At 41.6% G+C, this 20,080-nt stretch overlaps 1 protein-coding gene across 2 annotated transcripts in view; it reads left to right on the top strand.

Annotated features, from left to right (window-relative positions):
* Positions 1–5,248: 5,248 nt before the first annotated feature.
* The window catches only part of LOC148642053 (uncharacterized), a 30,064-nt gene continuing 15,232 nt past the window's right edge, over positions 5,249–20,080 (top strand). For both annotated transcript variants that reach the window (XR_015929647.1, XM_088617347.1), the window contains exons 1-2: positions 5,249–6,124; positions 16,699–16,783. Coding sequence is in view for 1 of the 2 variants with exons in the window: in XM_088617347.1 (XP_088473473.1) it covers positions 6,056–6,124; positions 16,699–16,783 (154 nt within the window). In the remaining variant the exon portion in view is untranslated. The remainder of the gene's footprint in view (positions 6,125–16,698; positions 16,784–20,080) is intronic.

Raw genomic sequence — 20,080 nt, forward strand, 5'->3', positions numbered from 1 at the left:
AGCACTTTATAATGAATAAGGTTCTGCTAGGTTATACTGTAGTATACCCTATATACACGTGCTATAAAGATTATGGGTCAGCACGTGAATAAATCTGATTTCTCACTTATCTGCTTCCCAGACCCCCTCCCTCCCACCTGCATCTTCCTCCCTTTCAAGATATAAATCAGCCTGTGAAGCTTTTATCACACTCGCGTTTCGTATTCATGACTCAAAATCCTTTGTATCCTTGGACTGTCTGTGCCAATAACAACTTATCAGGCTGGTTAATATACTGAGAGGCATCACCAGTGCGCCAAGTGAATATGAGAACCCACAGCTCTCTGTTTTTAATGCCTCCTGGTATGCTTTGGATGGCTGCTCTTCACCTCCAGCCAGGCAATACCAAGCCTGCACATGTGTGATGCAGGATCACTGAACCAGGCAGTGGGATTGCATCTGTGGCACAAAAACGCACAACAGGGTCCTGGGAAATAGTTTTACTGGAAAGATTTTCCAGTGATCGATCACAGCTAACCTACAATTGCTACAAGAAGGTTGTGTCGGGTGAATGAATGCTGAATAGCAGAGAGCTTATGACAAGTGCCTGTATCTGTCTGTACACACTGTTAAATATGCACCGTCAATGCAAATCAAATTCAGAGAACTGAGAGATCCCCTTAGCAAGCATGACGTTCCTCAATTACACCCCATAATTGAAAAGTGCAAGGGCTGTCGTGTGTAACAATAAATCTCTAATAAATCTCTTTTTTTTGTCTTTCCTGAAATGATGGTATCATTAAGTGTCAAGAGCTTGGGTTTAACTCTTCATTTGAGATTTTATCTCACCACAGTTTACCCACGAGCACCCCACTCCCCTCCTAATATAAAAAGCAGCTGTGGTGCAAATTTCACTTTCATTAGACGTGCACATCAATAGATAATACAGTTTTATTCTCTCACTTATGACTTTTTGTATTTCAGATGTCACTGACTGAAATTCTATTGATGTAATTTAAAGGGCAAAATCGTACTGTGTACAGTATGGCATTTGCATATAGGAAATACAACATTTTACTACTTTTTAACACATTACTTTGTCCTTTGGTTTGCATTCCAGCTGAGCTTTTGATCAATTATGCTGATTGAGCTCATTGATTGATCAACTTTTTTCACTTGGACTTAGTCTCATAAATAATATTTTTTTATGTGCCTCCTTTTCTAGAGGTATATTGAGCAGAACTACGTTTCAACGTGGTTTAAAATTGTTGTTTCCCTCTGGCTTTCTAGGCACCTTGTAATGTTTGTCTATTAATGATGTGCCGACACAGGCAGGGATGATACTGTCAAACGCAAACAAACATTCTCTGTGCTGCATGGGCTCATAGATCACATTCAACCAAGGGATTAAAAAAGAAGCTACAGTAAGTGTGAGGAGAACTGACACCCAGCCTCTGTCTATCGTTTAATTCTGATTATATAGCAAAAAAACTGTTTGTCACGACTCATCTATGAGTTCTGCGACGTCATAAAGAAAAGAATGAGTACACCTGAATCCTAGGGCCTACCTGTGCCCAGGTGAGCACCTTTACCAATTGAACCACTGGTACAACCCCCTCTTGCTGGTTTCTAATGCCAGCATACAGATCAATGTAAGAGCTCAATGAGCCAGACTAACAGTTCAGTTGGGAGGAATACCACAGAACACTGGAGTCCTTCGGGAGTTTGGCAATACTGCTAAAGGGAAAATTGGGTTTCTCTTGTATGAGACGTTTGAACTCTGCCTCCTGGATCAGAATTTCCAAACCATTGCCAGGTATGGTGATTAGGGAAATTGTGCTGGAAGAGAAGCTGTCCTTTGGATGATATCAAGGCCCTGTGGATCTAGTGTCTTGGCTAAATTGCACTACAGGTTGGCTCAGTCTGTCCTCCAGCAATCGTCCCATTATCCCATCCCGATCATCAATTAAACTGGTTTCATTTCTGCACCTGCCCATGTGTGCAGTGCCATTTTAAAGGGGTAACCCTGTGGGGTACCCTCCACTCCTTTTGGTAAAGAGTTTTGGGATGAAATGCCATTAATACATTGATCTCATCTCAGTTTGGCCAAAAATGTGTATGGTGAAAATAAATAGTTTCAATTTTGTATTTAATTTCACTCCTTGGTGCTGTAAATCTCTTCGGTGGGTAAACAAGCCTAGACAGGTTTGATTTGCACCGAGGTCAAAGACTCTCAAGTGTCCTGAAAATGTATTTCCTGTATATTAGCAGGATTCTTAGAATACAGTATTTCTCATTCTAGCCGCCGTTTTCCCCCTTGCTAATTACAGAAAAATGGAAAGTGTAATTGGGGACATTTTGTGCTATGGCATCTTGTACAGTAAGACTGCGGGTTTCTGTGAAGCTGTATGTTAACTTGTCTCTGTGGGATTCCTAGTGATCTGTATCTTGTGTGGAATTCTGTGCGCTTCAGTCATTCCTGTAAGCTTTGTATTGGTAAACAAGTCATTCCTGTAAGCTTTGTATTGGTAAACAAAGTAAACAATTTTTAAAGTAAAAAGCCTTTTGAAATGTATTCAAATACTTGAATGCCCCATTTCTTTCACTTCTTTTGAATGAAAGATCTCATGTGTTGTGGTCAATATTAAAACCTCAAGGGATTTTGTTTCTGCCCATAGGTCATTAACACATGTGAACACCATCAAGAGGGGTGGTCCCTGCTTCTATACCGACATAATTCCTGGAATCGCACAAGAAAGTCTTGACTGATTTGTTTTTTTGCTTTGGGCTAAAAAATATAAACTTTTTTTGAACTTGTGGTTTTGCATCTTGGAAAACAGTAACGTGTGAATGAATGATATTGTGTTTGCTTTTTGATAGTCTTTTCACTTCTCCATTTGTGTGCCTGAGCAAGGCCAACATTTCTGCGAGGTGTTTGATGTTTTCTGGGTGCAGAAACGTTTTTTTTCTTAGTCATATTTATCCGAAAAGCAGGTAATCAAAGTTATACCTTCCGCCCGTCTTCAAAGTTTCTGTCCAGTTGTTACAATCCAGTTAAAACAACAGCAGGTTGTATCCTCATTTTAAAATCTAGACCAGCTTTGCTAATGATAATTTTACTATTAAAGTCCAAGATTGATAATATTGAAGATTCCTCTACATAAACTCCTGTCTGTCAGAGATAGCAGAAAAATGGTTGCTGAACATCCATGAAAAAGCGGATTATTGAATGGTATTGTAACGCTTACGGCCGACAGGCACTGTGTAAGAGCAGGCGTACCAGAGCAGGTGACGTCACCGCCCTTCCCTGTGATAGCAGGACTACAGCTAGTGGGCTGTGGAGAGATCTGAGTGACGCGGGAGTCCCGGGTTCGAGCCCCCGACGGTGGGGGGGCCGACCTAATGCGGCAAGGGCGCCCGCTTGAGCCCCCGTTGCGTTACAGTATGTTGTCCATTATATACTTCTAGTTCCATTTTGTACGGAGCGATGACTTTAAGCAACAGATAACACCGAAGGTGTTTATTCCGCTTGCTTTCATTTGTGCCTCATTTTTACCGTGTTGCATCACAGCACAAGACAGTTCGAGTCGTGCGCAAATGGCCAGGATAGATTCGCATGCCTGGCTTCTGTACTTCTCTATCCATGGGCTGCCTGTCTTCAGACTTCCGTCACTCACTACTCACTTTACGACTTGCCTTCTGTACACACCTTACCTGCTCTTCTGCAGGATGCGCTTTCAGACTCAGTGCCGGGGAGCGTGGGCGAGTTGACATATAGACTAACGGGGAATTCTAAAGTTTTATCGACCTCACCATAACATTCAAAAGAACACGTTTTCCTTCAAAATTATCACGATCATTATTAGCTGTCGTCGTCGCCGCGGCGGTGTTATTTTAAACCGAACTTTTATTTCAAAAGGTATATAAACAAAGGCTTTAACACGCCTTCGTTGTTTAGCATTTTTTAGCTGTACAGTAAGTAGGAGAAAACTAAAAATACGCCTATTACAAGAATGTTAAGAAACTCCGTAAATTAATAAACTCGCATTGTGATTTTTGAACTATCATTCTTTAAGCAAAGCGTGACTTTCATATTCATTTTATGATATACATATAGCTTTTTCAAGTATGAATGTGAGACTGAACACTGAAAACAAAACACGATGCACTAACAACAGTCGATCGAAATTACTTCGCTTTAATAATAATAATACACCAGACTCCGGGAAATTCCTCCTGGTCTCTGACAAAAATCGTAACCTCTTTCTGAATAAAAGTACGACTATAACGCCCACAAGCTCCCAGCCTCATACTGCGGCCGTAAGTTCGACTTCACCTGCAGATACATTTGCTGAAAGCGTTGTATGATGCGCATGAAAAATACGTTTCCCAGAGTGCTCAAAAGAATGTAAAATTCCCAGCAGTACATGCTGGGAGGTGTAGTTTATCAATATCGATGCATCTGGTGGTACTTGTAATGTGTCACAGCTGCGCAACTCAAGATAAACGAACCTGCAAAAATGACATCTCACGCTCGCATAGGAATTCTTAAATTAGCTTCACTTTATACCGTCTCTGACTTATTTTCTCTTCTGATGGAGGAAGGCGCATGTAAAACGCTTCGTGAATTATTTTCTTTGAAAGGTACTTCGAAAATAATTTTGCGCCTAAAACATAACAAAAATAAGTACTTTATATGCACGGGCTGACTCGCAGTGATCCGTTTTATTGACGGAATTTCCATCCATCATTAGTAATCCGCCTCTTGCGACCAGCTCAAATTTGGGACGTCAGGATCGCTTACGGAATGTAAGATATAGTTTAAGGATGAGAGGCTGTATGGTACTTTTCATTACAGACCTGCGACCGCACAGTAGTGCTGTTATTCGTGTGAAAGTTAGCTGTCACATGCACGCACCCGATTCTCCAGTGACCAGAGCTCTGCTACGCTCTGTACTTAACAGTTTGCTGAAACCTCTACGCTTTTTGGCAAAGGTTGTGGTTTTGAACTTTCGGGTCTAGAGTTTAAATCGCTGTCGGGACGGTACGAGGTAGAAATCACTATTGATAAATGCTCTTTTTCTAAATCAATAGGTACATGCTCTGTTGTATAAATTGCTGAGCTTTCCTGTTCGTCACTGTACATGCGATTTCTTAATTGAATTATCGGGCTAAATAAAGGATTCTGTGTATGTCCACTGCTTTAAGTTTTCGATAAAAGGGTTTCGATCCCTATGTCCACGTAAAAAAAGTAACAGGCCTTGATGCTTCTACTTCTTTTACGTATTTATATCTAAAACTACATCTCTCTATTAACTAACCGTTTCTTTTTCCTAACTATGTAGCGCTGTCACTGACTGATTCTGTCTGTGTGAAGTTTGCATGTTCTCTCCTACGTGTTCGCTAATGTTATCTCCGGGTGCTCTCTGCGCCGCAAAACTTAATGCATGGTTTAAAGATGTTCCATAATTATGGAATGTAAGTTTCATTATTTCCATTATTAGTGATTGTGCATCAGATGATGCCGAGAATGACGATTTTTTTTTTGCTTCGGTATCGATCGATGGTTTCAGAATTTCGTCAGTTGCACATGTCCATTAACGCACAAAAGGACCAGGTACACTATCTCAAAAGCGCGTAAGACACCGTACTCTCCATCTCCTTCTCTCTCCGTAGCGATGTCCAAAGTTCCCCGAAGTCCCCGTGATACCTGAAAAGTTTTGCCGATGTGACTTTTTCCTGAGCAGGGCTTAATACTGGTCCCCATCTTTCATTGATCAGTCATCTTGTACCGCCCACGCGGCACAATACAAATAAGCTCTATGGCCGGGATGTTTAACAGACAGCTCGCCTGACTCGCTGAGGACCACACTTGAGAACGTTTTGTAGATGTAATTAGGGCTTTTGCATACTATTAAATATGACTGAAACCTACGGCCGAAGGATTTTAAGTGCACTTAAATAAATGAAAATATTTCATTTTAAGGAAAAATAATCCGTCTGGATATATGCTAATGAAAGCATATAACGCGCCTGTTTGGACTTTTCTGCTGATTTCTGATTTGTCTAGATCGCCATGGGCTCCCGCCGCTCTTTCCCACTACCTCTGATAATCGTCCTGCCGTTCTCCAGTCTGCTCAGCGTGGTAAGTCACTGTGTTTGACCTGGCGCGTAGCTTGCGCCGACCTGCCTTGAACGAGTTATCAATGAATGGCATACCTGCTCTCCTTGAGCGTTAACGATGTGTTGCAGTTTCAATTTGAAAAGCAAAAGAGTTTCGTCTGAAAACAATGTTGATTTGGGACGAGCATGAATTGCATGACTCCGTTGTGATTTAGAGGTGGACAGCAGCTTCGGGTCTGTTAACTTTCAATTTAAAAAAAAATTGCAATTCGTTTCTGTTACCTCGGTGTGCAGATTGACATTTCAGAAATGATTCTGCGACAGGTCGGAATTCTTTGCTGTTTTAGCCATCCTGTTGCAGCGTTTGTGTTCTGCATCGCGTTATTGTAGCATGGCATCACGAAAGCTGCTGCTAAGCGCCAGAAGCCTTTAATTACTGTAAGGCAACGGGGTAAATTCATCTGGAAATTTTCGGCTTGTGTGCGGAGTATTTCCTGTTAAACCTGCGCGATGTTCCAGGCGCGATGTTTCGCTTCTGTGATTCACATAAGGACTATACACAGGTGATCGGCTGAACACAACACTATCCTGTGAAACGATGTCAGTGCATTTCGTTGTAGTGCAACATGAGTCTGGTCGGAGTCTTGTAGCTGTTAGTAAGGTGTTCAAATCGTAAGAGCTTTGGAAGTTTTTTTAATTCTAATTTTAGCAGTACTTAAGGAAGTTTTGTGCGTCTTTTCGTTATGACTTCCTTTCATGACAGAAACGTTATTACCTTTATCAGGATACATATGTGTATGCATTCTGGTGATAGTGGTGGTTTTTTTTGCAAATTTCCCCTAAGCAGATCGACTGGCAGTGACAAGCTGGTCGCCTGAGGTAGGGAATTAATGACTGTGAAAATATACCGACGGTATTTTATTTTAAAATATGCTCGAATGCTAAGTATTTTTTCCCTGCCACTCCATGACAGAAATCAGAATTGACCCTATCTCTGTTTTTATCTTTTTCCTTACCTCTTGAGTCATTATGGTCCCGTAAACAAGCCGTCGGTTATAATAAATAAGGTCGCTATTACTTTGCATCATGACCATCCGGATTCATACCATTAACTTAACGGATGGAGTTATAGACTGTGGGAAATCAATGAGGAGCGCTCTGAGTCATGATGTGCTTCTTCATTGAGAGGAATTATGTAAGGAGAGTATTGGTAAAGTGATTTTTTTTTTCAAAATCACACAGAGGATTAAAGTTAAGTTTCCATACAGCCCCAATTTGACCTTGTTCTTGAAATTCACATTATTGCACGCTGTAAGAAGGTATAGGACAGTTCACGCCTGAGCCTGTCAGGAGGTTCATTCATCCATTCATTCCTTTTCAAACTGCTTCATCCAATTCAGGGTTGCAGGGCAGCCTATCCCACAAAGCAACAGGTGCAAGCCAGGACACACCCTGGATGGGACGCTTGTCCATCACAGGGCACATATAGACACGGAGACACACTCACACCAGAGCCAGTTCTCCCAGAAGTCAGTTAACCCACCAGCATGTCTTTGGACTGTGGGAGGAAACTGGAGCACCCGGAGGAAACCTACCTGAACGCAGGGGGAACATACAGTACAAACTCCAGGCAAGATGGCACCCTAGGGCCCCAGCACTGTGAGGAAGCAATGCTAACCTCTGCACCACAGGTGGTTCTTGATGCATAGTAAAAGATGGCATATTTGTGTAGCAGGACACTGCCTATTAAATCCAGTTGAAGATCTGCATGGCTAGTGTCAGCAGGGAGGTATTCCAGCTCACAGTGAGTCACGGCACCACAATTCATGTACTTTCTGGACATTCAAAGCCAACAAAGCCCCCCACCCTGACAGCTGGCGCAGAATGAGGCGGAGTGGGAGCAAGGGGACTATGGGAACTATCAGACGTCACAGTGTGATTTCACAAACCAGGAACTCCTAAGTGCGCTGCAGGCGCGGACACATATTCCTTGCAGTTAAAAGCCGGTCGTTCACGAGTCCTGGTTCTCACGTTCGCGTTTGTTGGAATGATTTACAAGCTACAACAAAATATGTCCCAAGTCTCAGTGGAGGGGGGATGCGATTTCAGCCACTTAATGTCACTTAATGGGGCTTTAAGGAACCACAGCTTCTACCTGATACAATGAGATGCTCCAGAATGACTTTTTTCTGTAGGATCCAGTGGTAATCTGTGCATAGGACAGATTCCAATAACGCTCCATTAGCAACAGTAAGTGCTACAGGCGATCCGTGTGTTCCACAAGCCAGTTCAATTCAAAGTATTCATATTTTTTTATTTTGGCAGACATTCCCTGATTCTTGCATATTAATCACCTAGGTAAGCCTGTACAGATGGATACATATTAAAGAAACAAAATGCACACTCCTTTTCACAGAGAAAAATTGCCAGTCTTCCCAACCTCAAGGCAGCAAAAGAAAACACCTCAAAAGTAATTTCATAATTGAACAGAGAACCTCCAGGGCACATTCACTGCTAAGACCAGAAGGGAAAAGAACAAGAAAATGAAAATGAAGAAGGTGCAATTTTCATTTTATTTTTACAACATGTGTACCATAAATGTTGTCTCGTACTTCCCCCTCCCTGCAAAATAAAAGCAGAAAACAATAAATCTGATTAAAACTGTGTTGTGAAACTCTGTAGGAGGTCGAAATACTGAGATGAGTGGCAAGACAAGAAAGAGAAATTCACAAGTGCTCAAGCACATCGAGTGGACTCATGCAATTTTACTCTAGATGTCCTTTTGCTCCTCATCAACATTGCCTTTTTAGCCACTCAGAAGAGAGTCCACTGGCTTTATCTGTTATAGGGTGATTCCATTATGGCCAGCCACATACAATAGTTACAGAAAGGTCTGACTCAATCCACACCATGTGTAATAGAACACCAGTCCAAAGCAATCTTATCTTTAGATGGTCAGAGCATCTTGTTCTGCTGTCTAATTATAGTATTTGAAGTATTTGAAGATGAGTGGTCATTTTATTTGGTATCACACTCTTTGCAATATTTTCCTCCTGAGCCCTTTACAGATTTCTCTAGCAGTAAAAAAAAATATGACCAGAGGAAAACCCAGGGAGAGATAAGAACTCTCTAGGGGTCCCAGGGCCAACAGCTGCCCTCCCTCAAGAGAAACTGTCTGTGGCCCATGAATAATGATGGATTGTGGGTAGTTTATAAAACGTCCAGGACTGAAGTCCCAACTTCTTGTGTTTGTCATCAAGGGTATCCAAGTGTCCAAGTGAAATTAAGCAGTCTATAGTTCGGAAACTATTTTATTAGCTTGCTTTTGTCATCTCTCTCTCAGTTTTGTTCCTAGCTGTAGTGCCAGGTGTTGGCTCAAACATGTCTTGGCTGTAAATGAACAGTAATTGTGATGAGAAAAACCTTGCAGCCTACAGCTAAGGTATTTGGTAAATACTTTTTTTATGGAGGAATTTGTCCAGGATGTAGGTTTTAAGAATCAGATGTTTGTAACACTGTCAAGTAAGCTTTTTGTAAATCAGATGGAGTTTAGTAGTTGTCTTACATTGCTTTCTTTTTCCACAGGTAGTTTTAAACTCAGTTTAAACAAATGAGAAGGCACACCTGTTGATTATAAGGCTGCGGTCTCTTCTTTAAATATGTTCATGCACAGTCTTGTCTCTTTCCAGATTTCCAGTATATGTTTCTCCCTATTTTATGGCAGTATTAGATGTTTCATTCCAAAGTAGTCTTGCTGAAAAAGTCTAGAATGCTTGTTTCACACTGTGCTGCACTGCACTAGTGATTTTTGGCAGTCATTCAATATTGCTTTGTAGAGGATATTTGTGGGCTATTTGTGGTACCCAAAGGTGTGGAAGATCTTTGAAATAGTCTTTTCTTTTGCTGTTGTGGGTTGTTGAGGCCCAGTACTTCCAGGGTTTAAAATTAAAAACAAATCTAACAACTATGGAAGAAAAAGAGCTTTATTGAGTTAGATTGATTTCCTGGCATTAAATGCTAGATTTGGGAATTGAGTGCCTGACTTTGGGGATTGGTGTTACTCAGATGGGAAGAAAGCTGTTCTTGGAATAAATGTCAGCATCGTTATATTTTGAGCTTTAGGTATTTATTTTGCATAATATTTTTCCTTTGCCAGGAAATTTGACTTGAGATAAAAAAGTCATTTCTGCTGAGTTTTTTTTTAAATACAATTTATAGCAACTCATTTTTTTCTGAGAAAATGTACTGAGTCAGGCCCACTGAATCCAGGCCTTAGAACTTGTAAATTCATGGGAGAACTGGAAACTCACAAAACTGTAAAGACAATCTTTCAATAAGCAGTTTTTCATAACTTTATTTTAAGTCCTATCTCTATTACGAATCTGATACAAATACAGTACTGTGTTTGTCTTCCATGTGCAACTCTCAAACAGAGAGATCTCCACTTCCTTCTGGGACTGCTCCTGGTGGGTTTAGGCTATACTGTACCCCTTGAGTACATTTGCATATGGGCAAACTTAGATCACTCTTCAATTAATGACTCTCCATACTACCTATGTGTGTGCATTAGAATGTAGGATTTGTGTATTTATGTGGAATATCTTTATGAATATAAACAGTTTAAGACACAAATAAATTATGCTTGGCTTGCTCTTTCATTTTGTATAATTGGCAAGGCATGTTAAGTGAAGAATTTTGTGAATGTCCACTTTGAAAAGCGATTAACTGCATAACTGCATTACTATTTACATTCCTACATACATATCCCACTTCAAAGGAAATTAATTACATGAGCGAAGGGCTTGATTTAAATCTTAGGTGAGGATTGAGTTAAACCAAGGTAGCCTACGTACAAAAGAGCTTTTCATGCTTTCTCTATTTAGAATGGCAGTACTAAGCATGTTACTTAGTACTAATGCCAAAGGACTCAGATTAAAAATATTTCTCATATAAATTCATGGGGTGCCTCTTGAGCAACCTAAAGCAGACATACAAAGCTGAGCATGTAGAATTTCTGCAGGAGATAACAAAAGGTCACTGGATGTGTACATCTCTCTAGAAAAAAAGGTATTGTATCTTATGATAGTTATTTTTTTATATTTTAAAAAATATGTACAAATCAGATATAGCAATAGACTTTACATAATGGATGAAGAAAAAATAGAAACTGGTGCAAAATCAATTACTCTTGCTGTGTGAATTTCAAGAAAAGGAGCAGGTTACACAGTCTCCCATGCTAATTATTGATATCAGGATGTCAAGGTTTGTAGAATGTATTCACTAGCCACTTTGTATGCCCATTTTCTGCCAGACGATGGCTACACCCAGCTTGTGGGTTTGACCATCAGATGATCAGGAAAACATACGAATGATTACAAATGAGAAGAAGCCATTTGCTAATTCATCAGAGAAACTCATCCATTTATCTCTTGAAAGAAACTTCAGCAACATGGCTGGGTGTTTGTTTCCTGTTTATTCCCTTATATTATTCCCTATATACAGTATATTCAAAGAAGTGTCTCCTGTTCTCAGTTTTAAATACACTTCCATGAAATTTCACTTGTGTTCTCTGGTTATCATTATTTCAGTATGTTTTAGGTAACTTAAGATCAAATGCAACCTCAACAAGGAAACAAGCTGCCCGCCCTGCCTGAGACTGCATACTTTGATACCTAGTGATCAGCAATACTGTACACTATTAGCCATGCTGATCAATCAGAGAATTTGTCTTTCTCTGGCAGAAGTATCTAGAAATACAACTGTAATGTATATTGCTGAAGCCAGACAGTTTGCCAATACACTTAAGATAACTATCTCATCTCAAGAGCTTCATCCTCCACTGTAAGCCTCTATATCCTTATCTGTTATAGAACAGCACACCTGAGCTAGACATCTCCTCATCTTTAATGTGCACTATCTTATGTGATTTCCGACGCTTTGCAGAGATAGCGCTAGCTAATACTTGAGCAGGAGACTTGGAATTGCTGGACTAAGGAGGCGTTTTCAAGCCCTGTTTATCTCATAACCGAATCAATGTTCTTTGCACCGATCTTCACTCAAGGCCACCATTCCTGTGTGTGGATGTTTAAAATATTTGTTTTAACTGGAGGTTTCCCTGTGGACTACATGAGGCGTGGCAAATGTTGAGAAAGGGATATGAGTCGACAACCAACGCAACACCACCAAGTAAATGTAAACCTCATGTATATATAATATAGTAAGTTGACAGAGGCTGTCAAAACATCCTGGTGCAAATGTATTCTCAGAAAGCCATTAAAAGGTTTTGTATGGGCTGGGAAAGGGGGGTCTTGGCTCCTAATCCAGGTTGTCAAGGCAGTGCACATGTAAAAAAGTCCCTGAAATCATGCTTTGAAACAGATTCAAGCATTAGGAATCTGCATGTCTCAACTACCATCCTGCTACAGAGAACTGTAAAGACACTATTCTTAATAGACCCTTCTTTCTCTAGGACAAAGAGGACAAAGAGTAGAAGGGTGTTTCATTAGTTGAAACAAGACACTGTACACATACTGTTAAAACAGGTACAGGTGGTGTAGTATATACCGTAATACTGTGATTATACAGCAAGTCTCATAAATTTGCAGTCTGTTTTTGATCGTTAATTGTCTATTGTCTTTTTTGATAAACGTATTGTCTGTGCTCTCCAGTGCTCTCCAGTGTTAGATGCACTCACTGCTCTGTGGCACAGGGTGTGAGACAGCACTGCTGTTCCAGTAAAGTCCTGCTGCTTTTACTGGCATATATCATCATCTAGTTTCTGTTTACAAGGAGCCCAATCTAATTATCTGACATACCCAAGAGCTAAACCACAGATAAACAAACAAACAGGAAGCTCGTTTTGCCCAGCTGCTATCATTAATAATAGGCTTCCTTTTGTGTGTGTGAGAGGAGAAAATAAACTGCAGTCACAGCTTACAATAGATGGGTTTGGATTTACTGTTCATTTCTATTTTCTTCATAACACAGCATTGTTCTATCAGTGGGAAACTGCTTACCAACTCATTTCACTTTCTACTTATTAAAGTGAGAAACGAGCTGATCCATTACAGGCTGTTTATCCTTCTGTTTCTCTGAACTGAAAATAATTTCATGATTGCTTACAGAGGTGGCTGAACGAGCTTTTTTTCCAATGAGGTACAGTGTATGACCCTAGGGAAAAAGACAAGCGGTGTCACATGAAGTTTCCCACATCTTCAGTGCAGTCCTAGCAAATTGACAAAAATCAGGAACAGACCCTACAAAATGGACTCCTGATAAGAACTGTGTACTGTAAGAACGTGCCTGTATTTACAGGGAAATCCCTTACAGTAATTGTCACACACTCCTTTGGAATCACTATGTTCTGAGGAATTTCCTCTTGCCAGTACTAGCAGGGTTGATTCAATGAGTGATGAATGAGACCTTTTCTCTGTAAGATTAGTAATTAATTAAAATGAAAATCTAAATGAAAACAATTCTTAGTTTCCTTTTGCAGATACTAAACAGCAGATAAAGTCATTTTAAGTGTCCGATTGATTTCAGTGGGAAATATAGAGAACCAGAACACCAGGGATCCCATGCAATCTTTTGTGACCAAGTAACCAGGAAGATCAACCAGTGAAGACACACCCTGTGTGCAGTCTGGGCTCTATTATCTAGATGTTGCGGGTTTGAACCTGGGTCACATCACTAGCTGGCTGTGACCAGGATTCCTCAAGTAGCTCCATCCGAATCCCTGGGTGAAGGGATGGGATTAGTCTAGCAGGAGTCTCCTGCCTCCCAGTTCAACAGCAACCCCTGCAGATGCCGTCAAGCGAAACTGCTCTGCTCTCATTGGTGCTGAACATTGTCTACATCTCTGTGGAGCCTGTTGCCTGTCAAATGCTGAATGGCTGAATGGCTTGCCATTGCTGGACCACTGGTGTACATCCTTTCTCCCCATGCAGGTACAGGGGGCATTGCTGTGAGTCCAGAAGTGAAGGTAAAATAGGCGTTTCACAAGTGTCGCTGCTTCTCTACTGTACCAGCCCTCAGCCCTCTTCTTCCGAGAAGACTTCATATACAGGCTTCTAGGGTGTAACATGCTATTAGTATTTATAATGGCTTACGCAAATATCACTGTGGGTTTTTTTTTTCATAAATGAATACAGGTTTTTCTTGACACGCGTGCTCGCCTTTTCTTGAACAGAAGCAACAGTGTTGTGCAAGAGGTGCCTCTGAATCATTAATGAGTGTTTGGTTCGAGATCAGAAGTAGTAATCGTGGTAGTTTCAGACAGGAAGGGTGCCTCCCCTTGCTGACAGTCTCAGATATGCTGCAGGGCAGCAGAAGAATCCCACCTCTGGCCAAGAGCTTCCGTTTCTTCACACATGAAAAGAATACAGTAGTGTGTTAGAGGGGGGGAAAGGTTAGCCCTCACTTGTGGTTGTCTAGTAAAACATTGATTGCAAAGCAGCAGTCAACCCACATCAGCACGTTTCATTCAAAGTCAACTTAACATTTGAATGCAATTCTGTCTTCCTCACTCCATTGTGTCTTCATTTATTCATCCTTGCCTTCGTTCAGAAGAAGAAAAAGACAGGCGTGCAGGCATTCCTAGCTGTTCTTTCTGTACCCTGCCTTGGATTGCTCATGCTTTTCAAGGAGCTGAGGTGTGCCTTCAGAGATTTCCCTGTGCAGCCGGTCTGTGAGGGACCGGATCAAACTTGGCTGCTTCTCCACTGGCCGCCGTTCTCATTCAGCTTTCAGAAAGTTTGCTCACAAGCGCGCAGCTCTGCAGTCGTGAGCTCACAGGCAGTACAGAATGTGCCAGTACAGCAGGAATGAATTTGACCCGAATGAACAGCACATGCAATGAAGCGTGAAATGTTATGCAACAAGTAAACATCGATTTATCTTTCCGTCTACAGTGCCTTAAGTGGTTTTTTTTTGGGGTTCCCATGCAGAATTTCAACTCCCCCCCCCTCTGAAGTTCTTGTCGAAGCCCTCAGTGGGCTCTGTCAGGGCAGGGAACTCAGTCTGATCCGAAGCCAGGGACAGCTACGTGCCATCTCAGCCGACCTCTGCGAGAGTGGAAAGTGTTAAGTAGTTCACATTTGCATACCGAAATGGAAAGAGAGCACCTATATCAGGACAAATGATACTGTACTGGAAAACGAGACTGAGGCCTGATGCTAAAGGGAGGTTGCATGCATGCAAATAATGCAGATGCAGGAATGAGAAATGAACAAGTTAACAAGTGCATTTGCACCATTAAAGCGTGAAAGCCTCACAGTCTTTATTCACACCTCTTCCCACAGTTAACTGAAAAAAAACACATGAACTGACTAGGAGAAGAATTTCCCAACTGTTATCAGCTCAATGGGGATGTGCGTGCTCACAATGCAGAATCTGATCAGAGGGCGAAAGATGTCGAATTTGTTGTTCAGAGCTTCCAGGGCTCAAGGAAGGGTGGAGGCTGAGGGGTGGAGTTGGTGTGTGCTTCATTTCATGGAGTGACATCAGGGATGTTGGGTGCAACCTCTGTCAAAGATATGTGTCACAGGGGGCAGCTAAATAAGTCCTGCTGTGACCCAATGTTCTCATTTGATAAGAAAGATAAGTCAAACTTGTGATCTCCTGACTTGGTCAAACTGCCCCAACTGACTCTTCTGTTACATCAGTTCTCAGAACTCTGGCTGGTGTTTTTGTAATGAAAGGGTTCTCAGAACATTTTAACCTTCACACGCAAAATTCTAACGAAGGTCTTATCAATGTGGGATGACTAAAGACTGAAAATGTTTTTTTTACAATTAAATGCAACCCTACTAAACAATTACTCATTCATACCCATATTTAATGAGACCAGCTGTTTGCCAAGTGGCTCTTCTGTGTCTGCCCCATCTCACTAAATCCTTTCTCCTGCTTTCACTAACAGCAGTCATGTCCATATTTCCTCAGCCTTTACACAGAAAAGGGCTTCCCTCCTTCTGAACCACACAGGTGGTACAGTGTACAGTGCAGTGTGGAGCAGGAAGAAGTTTATTTTTCTGTTTGTTTTTAAAAATGCACTATCCTTCGAACATAATGTTTTTCTAATGTAGAGTTAAATTCATAACCTAAGCTTTTCAACAATTACTTAACCTTCTCTGTCCTCTGCATCACAGGTGGTGATTTCTTTCTGCAGAAGGGAAGTCCTAGCGTTTAACTCGGTCCAGATCGTGTAGCATTGCAATTCTTCTAAACATTTGTTTGTCGCTTGACTTTAAAAACGATAAATGCTGACAGCCAGGCTATAGATCCATGTCCTGTGCTTTTTCTGCAGAGAACGGCCCCTTCCAATCCACCTAAGGGACTTATTGATGATCGGACATCTGTCATTTAATTAATTCGGCTAACCAAAGTTTGTCCATGCTGTCAGGTAGTCCATAGACATTTGTCTTTAACATCCATTCTTCCCACAGGGATAAAAAGGAGAATGGTCATAAAAAAAACAATTCTGTATTAATTTTACGTGTCTCTCTCTCTCCTTCTTTTCTCCTATCCGTGTCTTTTGCGACCTCCCCCCTGTCTGATCTCTTCTCTCACGATCCACCCACCCCCTCTCTCTGCTCGCAGATCAATACAGGGACTTCAGCCTGTAACAATTCGACTCACTACTACGACAACCAGGGGAAAGCTTGCTGCTTGATGTGTGAGAGGGGTAAGTTCCTTCACCCATTTATTCTTTTCATGGTCTTTCATTGTTGTAAAGCCTCTCTCAATTCTTTTGCAGTAACCACTGTCGCAGTGATTCTAGTGCCAAAGGGCTTGTTGAGTCACAAAACAGCACAACGAAAGCCCATCGCCAACTGTGCTTCAGAGTGGATTACACAGGAAATAAGAAACAGCTCAGAAAATGTACCCCTTTCCAAAATAATGTGAATTTCAAGGATCTGCACTGGGCTGATTTAATGTAAGATAAAATCTCCTAGACTGTGCCTGCATCCAAGGGAAGGACGAACAAGTCAAATGCTTAGAATTTAATCTTCTTTTTAACATCCACCATCGATGCAGTCATGACAGAGGGAGATGGCGAATGGAGATAAGGACAGAAGACAGAGATCTCAGTGCACAGACGATGCGATCTGTGCAGCCTGGGGCCCAGGTTCTGTCTGACCTACAAACCCTCAGGTGCATGAAGCATAACGAAAGGAGGGGCATTCCCCAGATAGGCCCCAAGGGAAATGTTCCATTTGCCAAAGTCGAAAAATACTGACAAAAAAATACCTCCAGCGTTTCAGGTCTGCTCCTGAGATGCAAATGCTTGTAACAGAAAAACCGCAGAACGCTCTCCGCTAAGTAAGACAAAGGTACCCAGTTTGGGCTGCAAACGTTGTCCTCTTTAACATGGCAGGATAAGTTCTCCAGACTGTGAGATCCCATGCACAACACTCCAGGGCCTAAATTCATGCATTCTTTGTTTCTTTAAATTTGCGCATGGTAGCAGTAGTTTTTTTGAAGAATTGTGGATTTTCAGGTGAGACCAAATTGTTTTATGAACTTGTTTGACTGATACAAAGTCACTGTCAGGGGTACAATTCCCTGTTTTCCTTTTAACATACACACTCTACATTTTGTGACCTGTTTATGCGGCGGGATTTGCTGTTCCAATCCGAGTACAGTGCTTTTGCTGAAGGATAAAGCAGCAATGTCCTACCTGACATTTGAACCCACAACCTCCCAGTCACATGTCCAGCTTGTGAACTGAAAGCACGCGGACCATGTTTCAATAGGTTTTAACAAAATTAAACAGCATTATGCTGCCTCTGCTATAACTAATAAACTTTCTTGCTTTTACCAATTAAAAAACTTACAATAGGAATGGGTTATAGAATTGAAGAGGGGATTCGTCTCTTGCTTTTGAAGTTAAACTTTGTAAATAGGTACAAGGCTGAATACAAAGATTTGCAAACAGTGAAACAGATTGCTTTCCAAGTTGTGCATATAAAAGAGGTTAATGAGGGCATTCAATTCTATAGAAAAGTATAAGTCATATGTAGGCTTAAACATTATAAGATCACTAAGATATTATAGATAGGTATTATTCGCATCCTTTTCTAATCTGTGAAAGTGTCATTGTTGCTGGCAGTCTGAAAAAGCATGTTTGTTTCGGTTTTGCATCTTAGTCCATACAGAGTCCATGCAACTGAACTGATGCATCCTTATTGAAGGCAGACACAGCCTGAACCTGAGACCCAGAAAAAAAACAACAAAAAAACTGTAACTGACAATCGAAAAAAAAAAATCTGTTTTGGAACAAAAAGAGGGAGTTGGTAGATCTTAAACACAGAAAAAAAAACCTCTCATTATCAGCCATAAGGTGTGTGCCTACGACAGGAAACTGTGGGTACCTCCTGTAGACACGATCTGTTCCCCTGTAAATCCGAGTGCTTCTGGAAAAACCCGGTGGTGTTTGCAGTCGCATACCATTTGAGTGTCAGTCTCTTTTAAACTGTTTGTCATTCTCATTCCCTGCTCTATTGACTTTTAACACCATATTAATCCTGTGACCTGACCTATGCAGCTGATAAGCGACTCATACACGGGGATTGATGGGTATTTTCTGATGTAGCTGTCATGCTCACTCACGAGTCTCCTCCGTTACTTCCCTCTCTTGCTCCCTCTCCTTTATTTTTTCAGATTTCTATACCACGTCCTCGTTTGCGATCAAAAAAGGTACTTACCACTTCTATTCATCTAAGGAGAACCAGGGAAAGGGTGTATGTTTTAAAAGGATGTATTAAAATACCCACAAAAGCAGAAAAGGCACACTGGACTTTTAACTAAGGGTTTCTCCATGTTTTGAGCTATGATGAATTACTCATGAGTCTTGAGTCCACTAGTAAACTGTGAGCAATAGGGAGCTACACCTTCACAAAACACTGGTTCTTTGTTTGCAACCAGCTCAAGGGCGATCTGTGACTCTCCTCCAGCAACACAATACCAGAAAAGCCAATGATAACTGGAGAACCATTGCGTTTGTTTGGTTCTATTTCTCAGTAGTAACATAACAAGGACTGGGTATACCGATGAGAAGCCCCTACACACAAACACACCACCAAACCCTGTGGTAAGATATCATTTTGAATCGAGCATTGTTATAATTGAAAAATATATAATTTTCTAACCTCTTCATCCAATTTAAGGTTGCAGGAGCCTATCTCGGCAAGCAAAGGATGGGATACACAGGATACACCCTGGATGGGATACACAGACGCAAACCCGTGCACACTCACACCCAAAAGCCAATTAACCTGCCAGTATGTCTTTGGACTGTGGGAGGTTAATTCCCAGTACTGGAAATTGCTGTTGTTTTCAAAAGCCAAGTGGTTTAGCTTGGAGGAAAATGCAGCACGTGGAAGCGGACTAAACGAACACGAGGAGAACATACACACTCAACACAGATAGCACCCCAGATCCTGAATTGAACTCAGGGAGTTGAGAGGGAGCAGTGCTAATGACTGCACCACCAAGCCACCCTACTTATTACAATAGTCTATTTGAATAGGAATCAGCAATTGAGTTTTTCTCATTTTGGCTTGCTGCTACTAACCCATGACTGCACACATGGAAGATTGAGAAAGTGCAGACAGACTCCTCCTATTGCCTCTTGCTAACAAATCACAGGTAACACAGCCCTACACCGGAGGCTCAGTGGTGACAGAAGGAGAGGCGCGTCCCTCACCGACAGCAACAAATTCCCAGGAGGCCACAGGAGTCACTGGCACTCAGAATCCTGGCTGGCTGACGCCACCCCACATTCTCCGGCGCCTGGCCAATTACACACTGCTGCTTGGGGAACGCCAGTCACAGTCGTCTAGTAACCCGAAGGAGGCTCGAACCCAGGACCATAGAGCTCAAAACTTTACCCAGACGATTGCCTTGGTGGGAGAAAACATACATGGGAGCGATGCAGATTCCAATGCTAGTGATACCTCAAGGAAGAACTGAGTCCAGG

The sequence above is a fragment of the Lepisosteus platostomus genome, chromosome 23, assembly GCF_059453375.1.
Source record: "Lepisosteus platostomus isolate fLepPlt1 chromosome 23, fLepPlt1.hap1, whole genome shotgun sequence".
NCBI classification, from domain to species: Eukaryota; Metazoa; Chordata; class Actinopteri; order Semionotiformes; family Lepisosteidae; genus Lepisosteus; species Lepisosteus platostomus.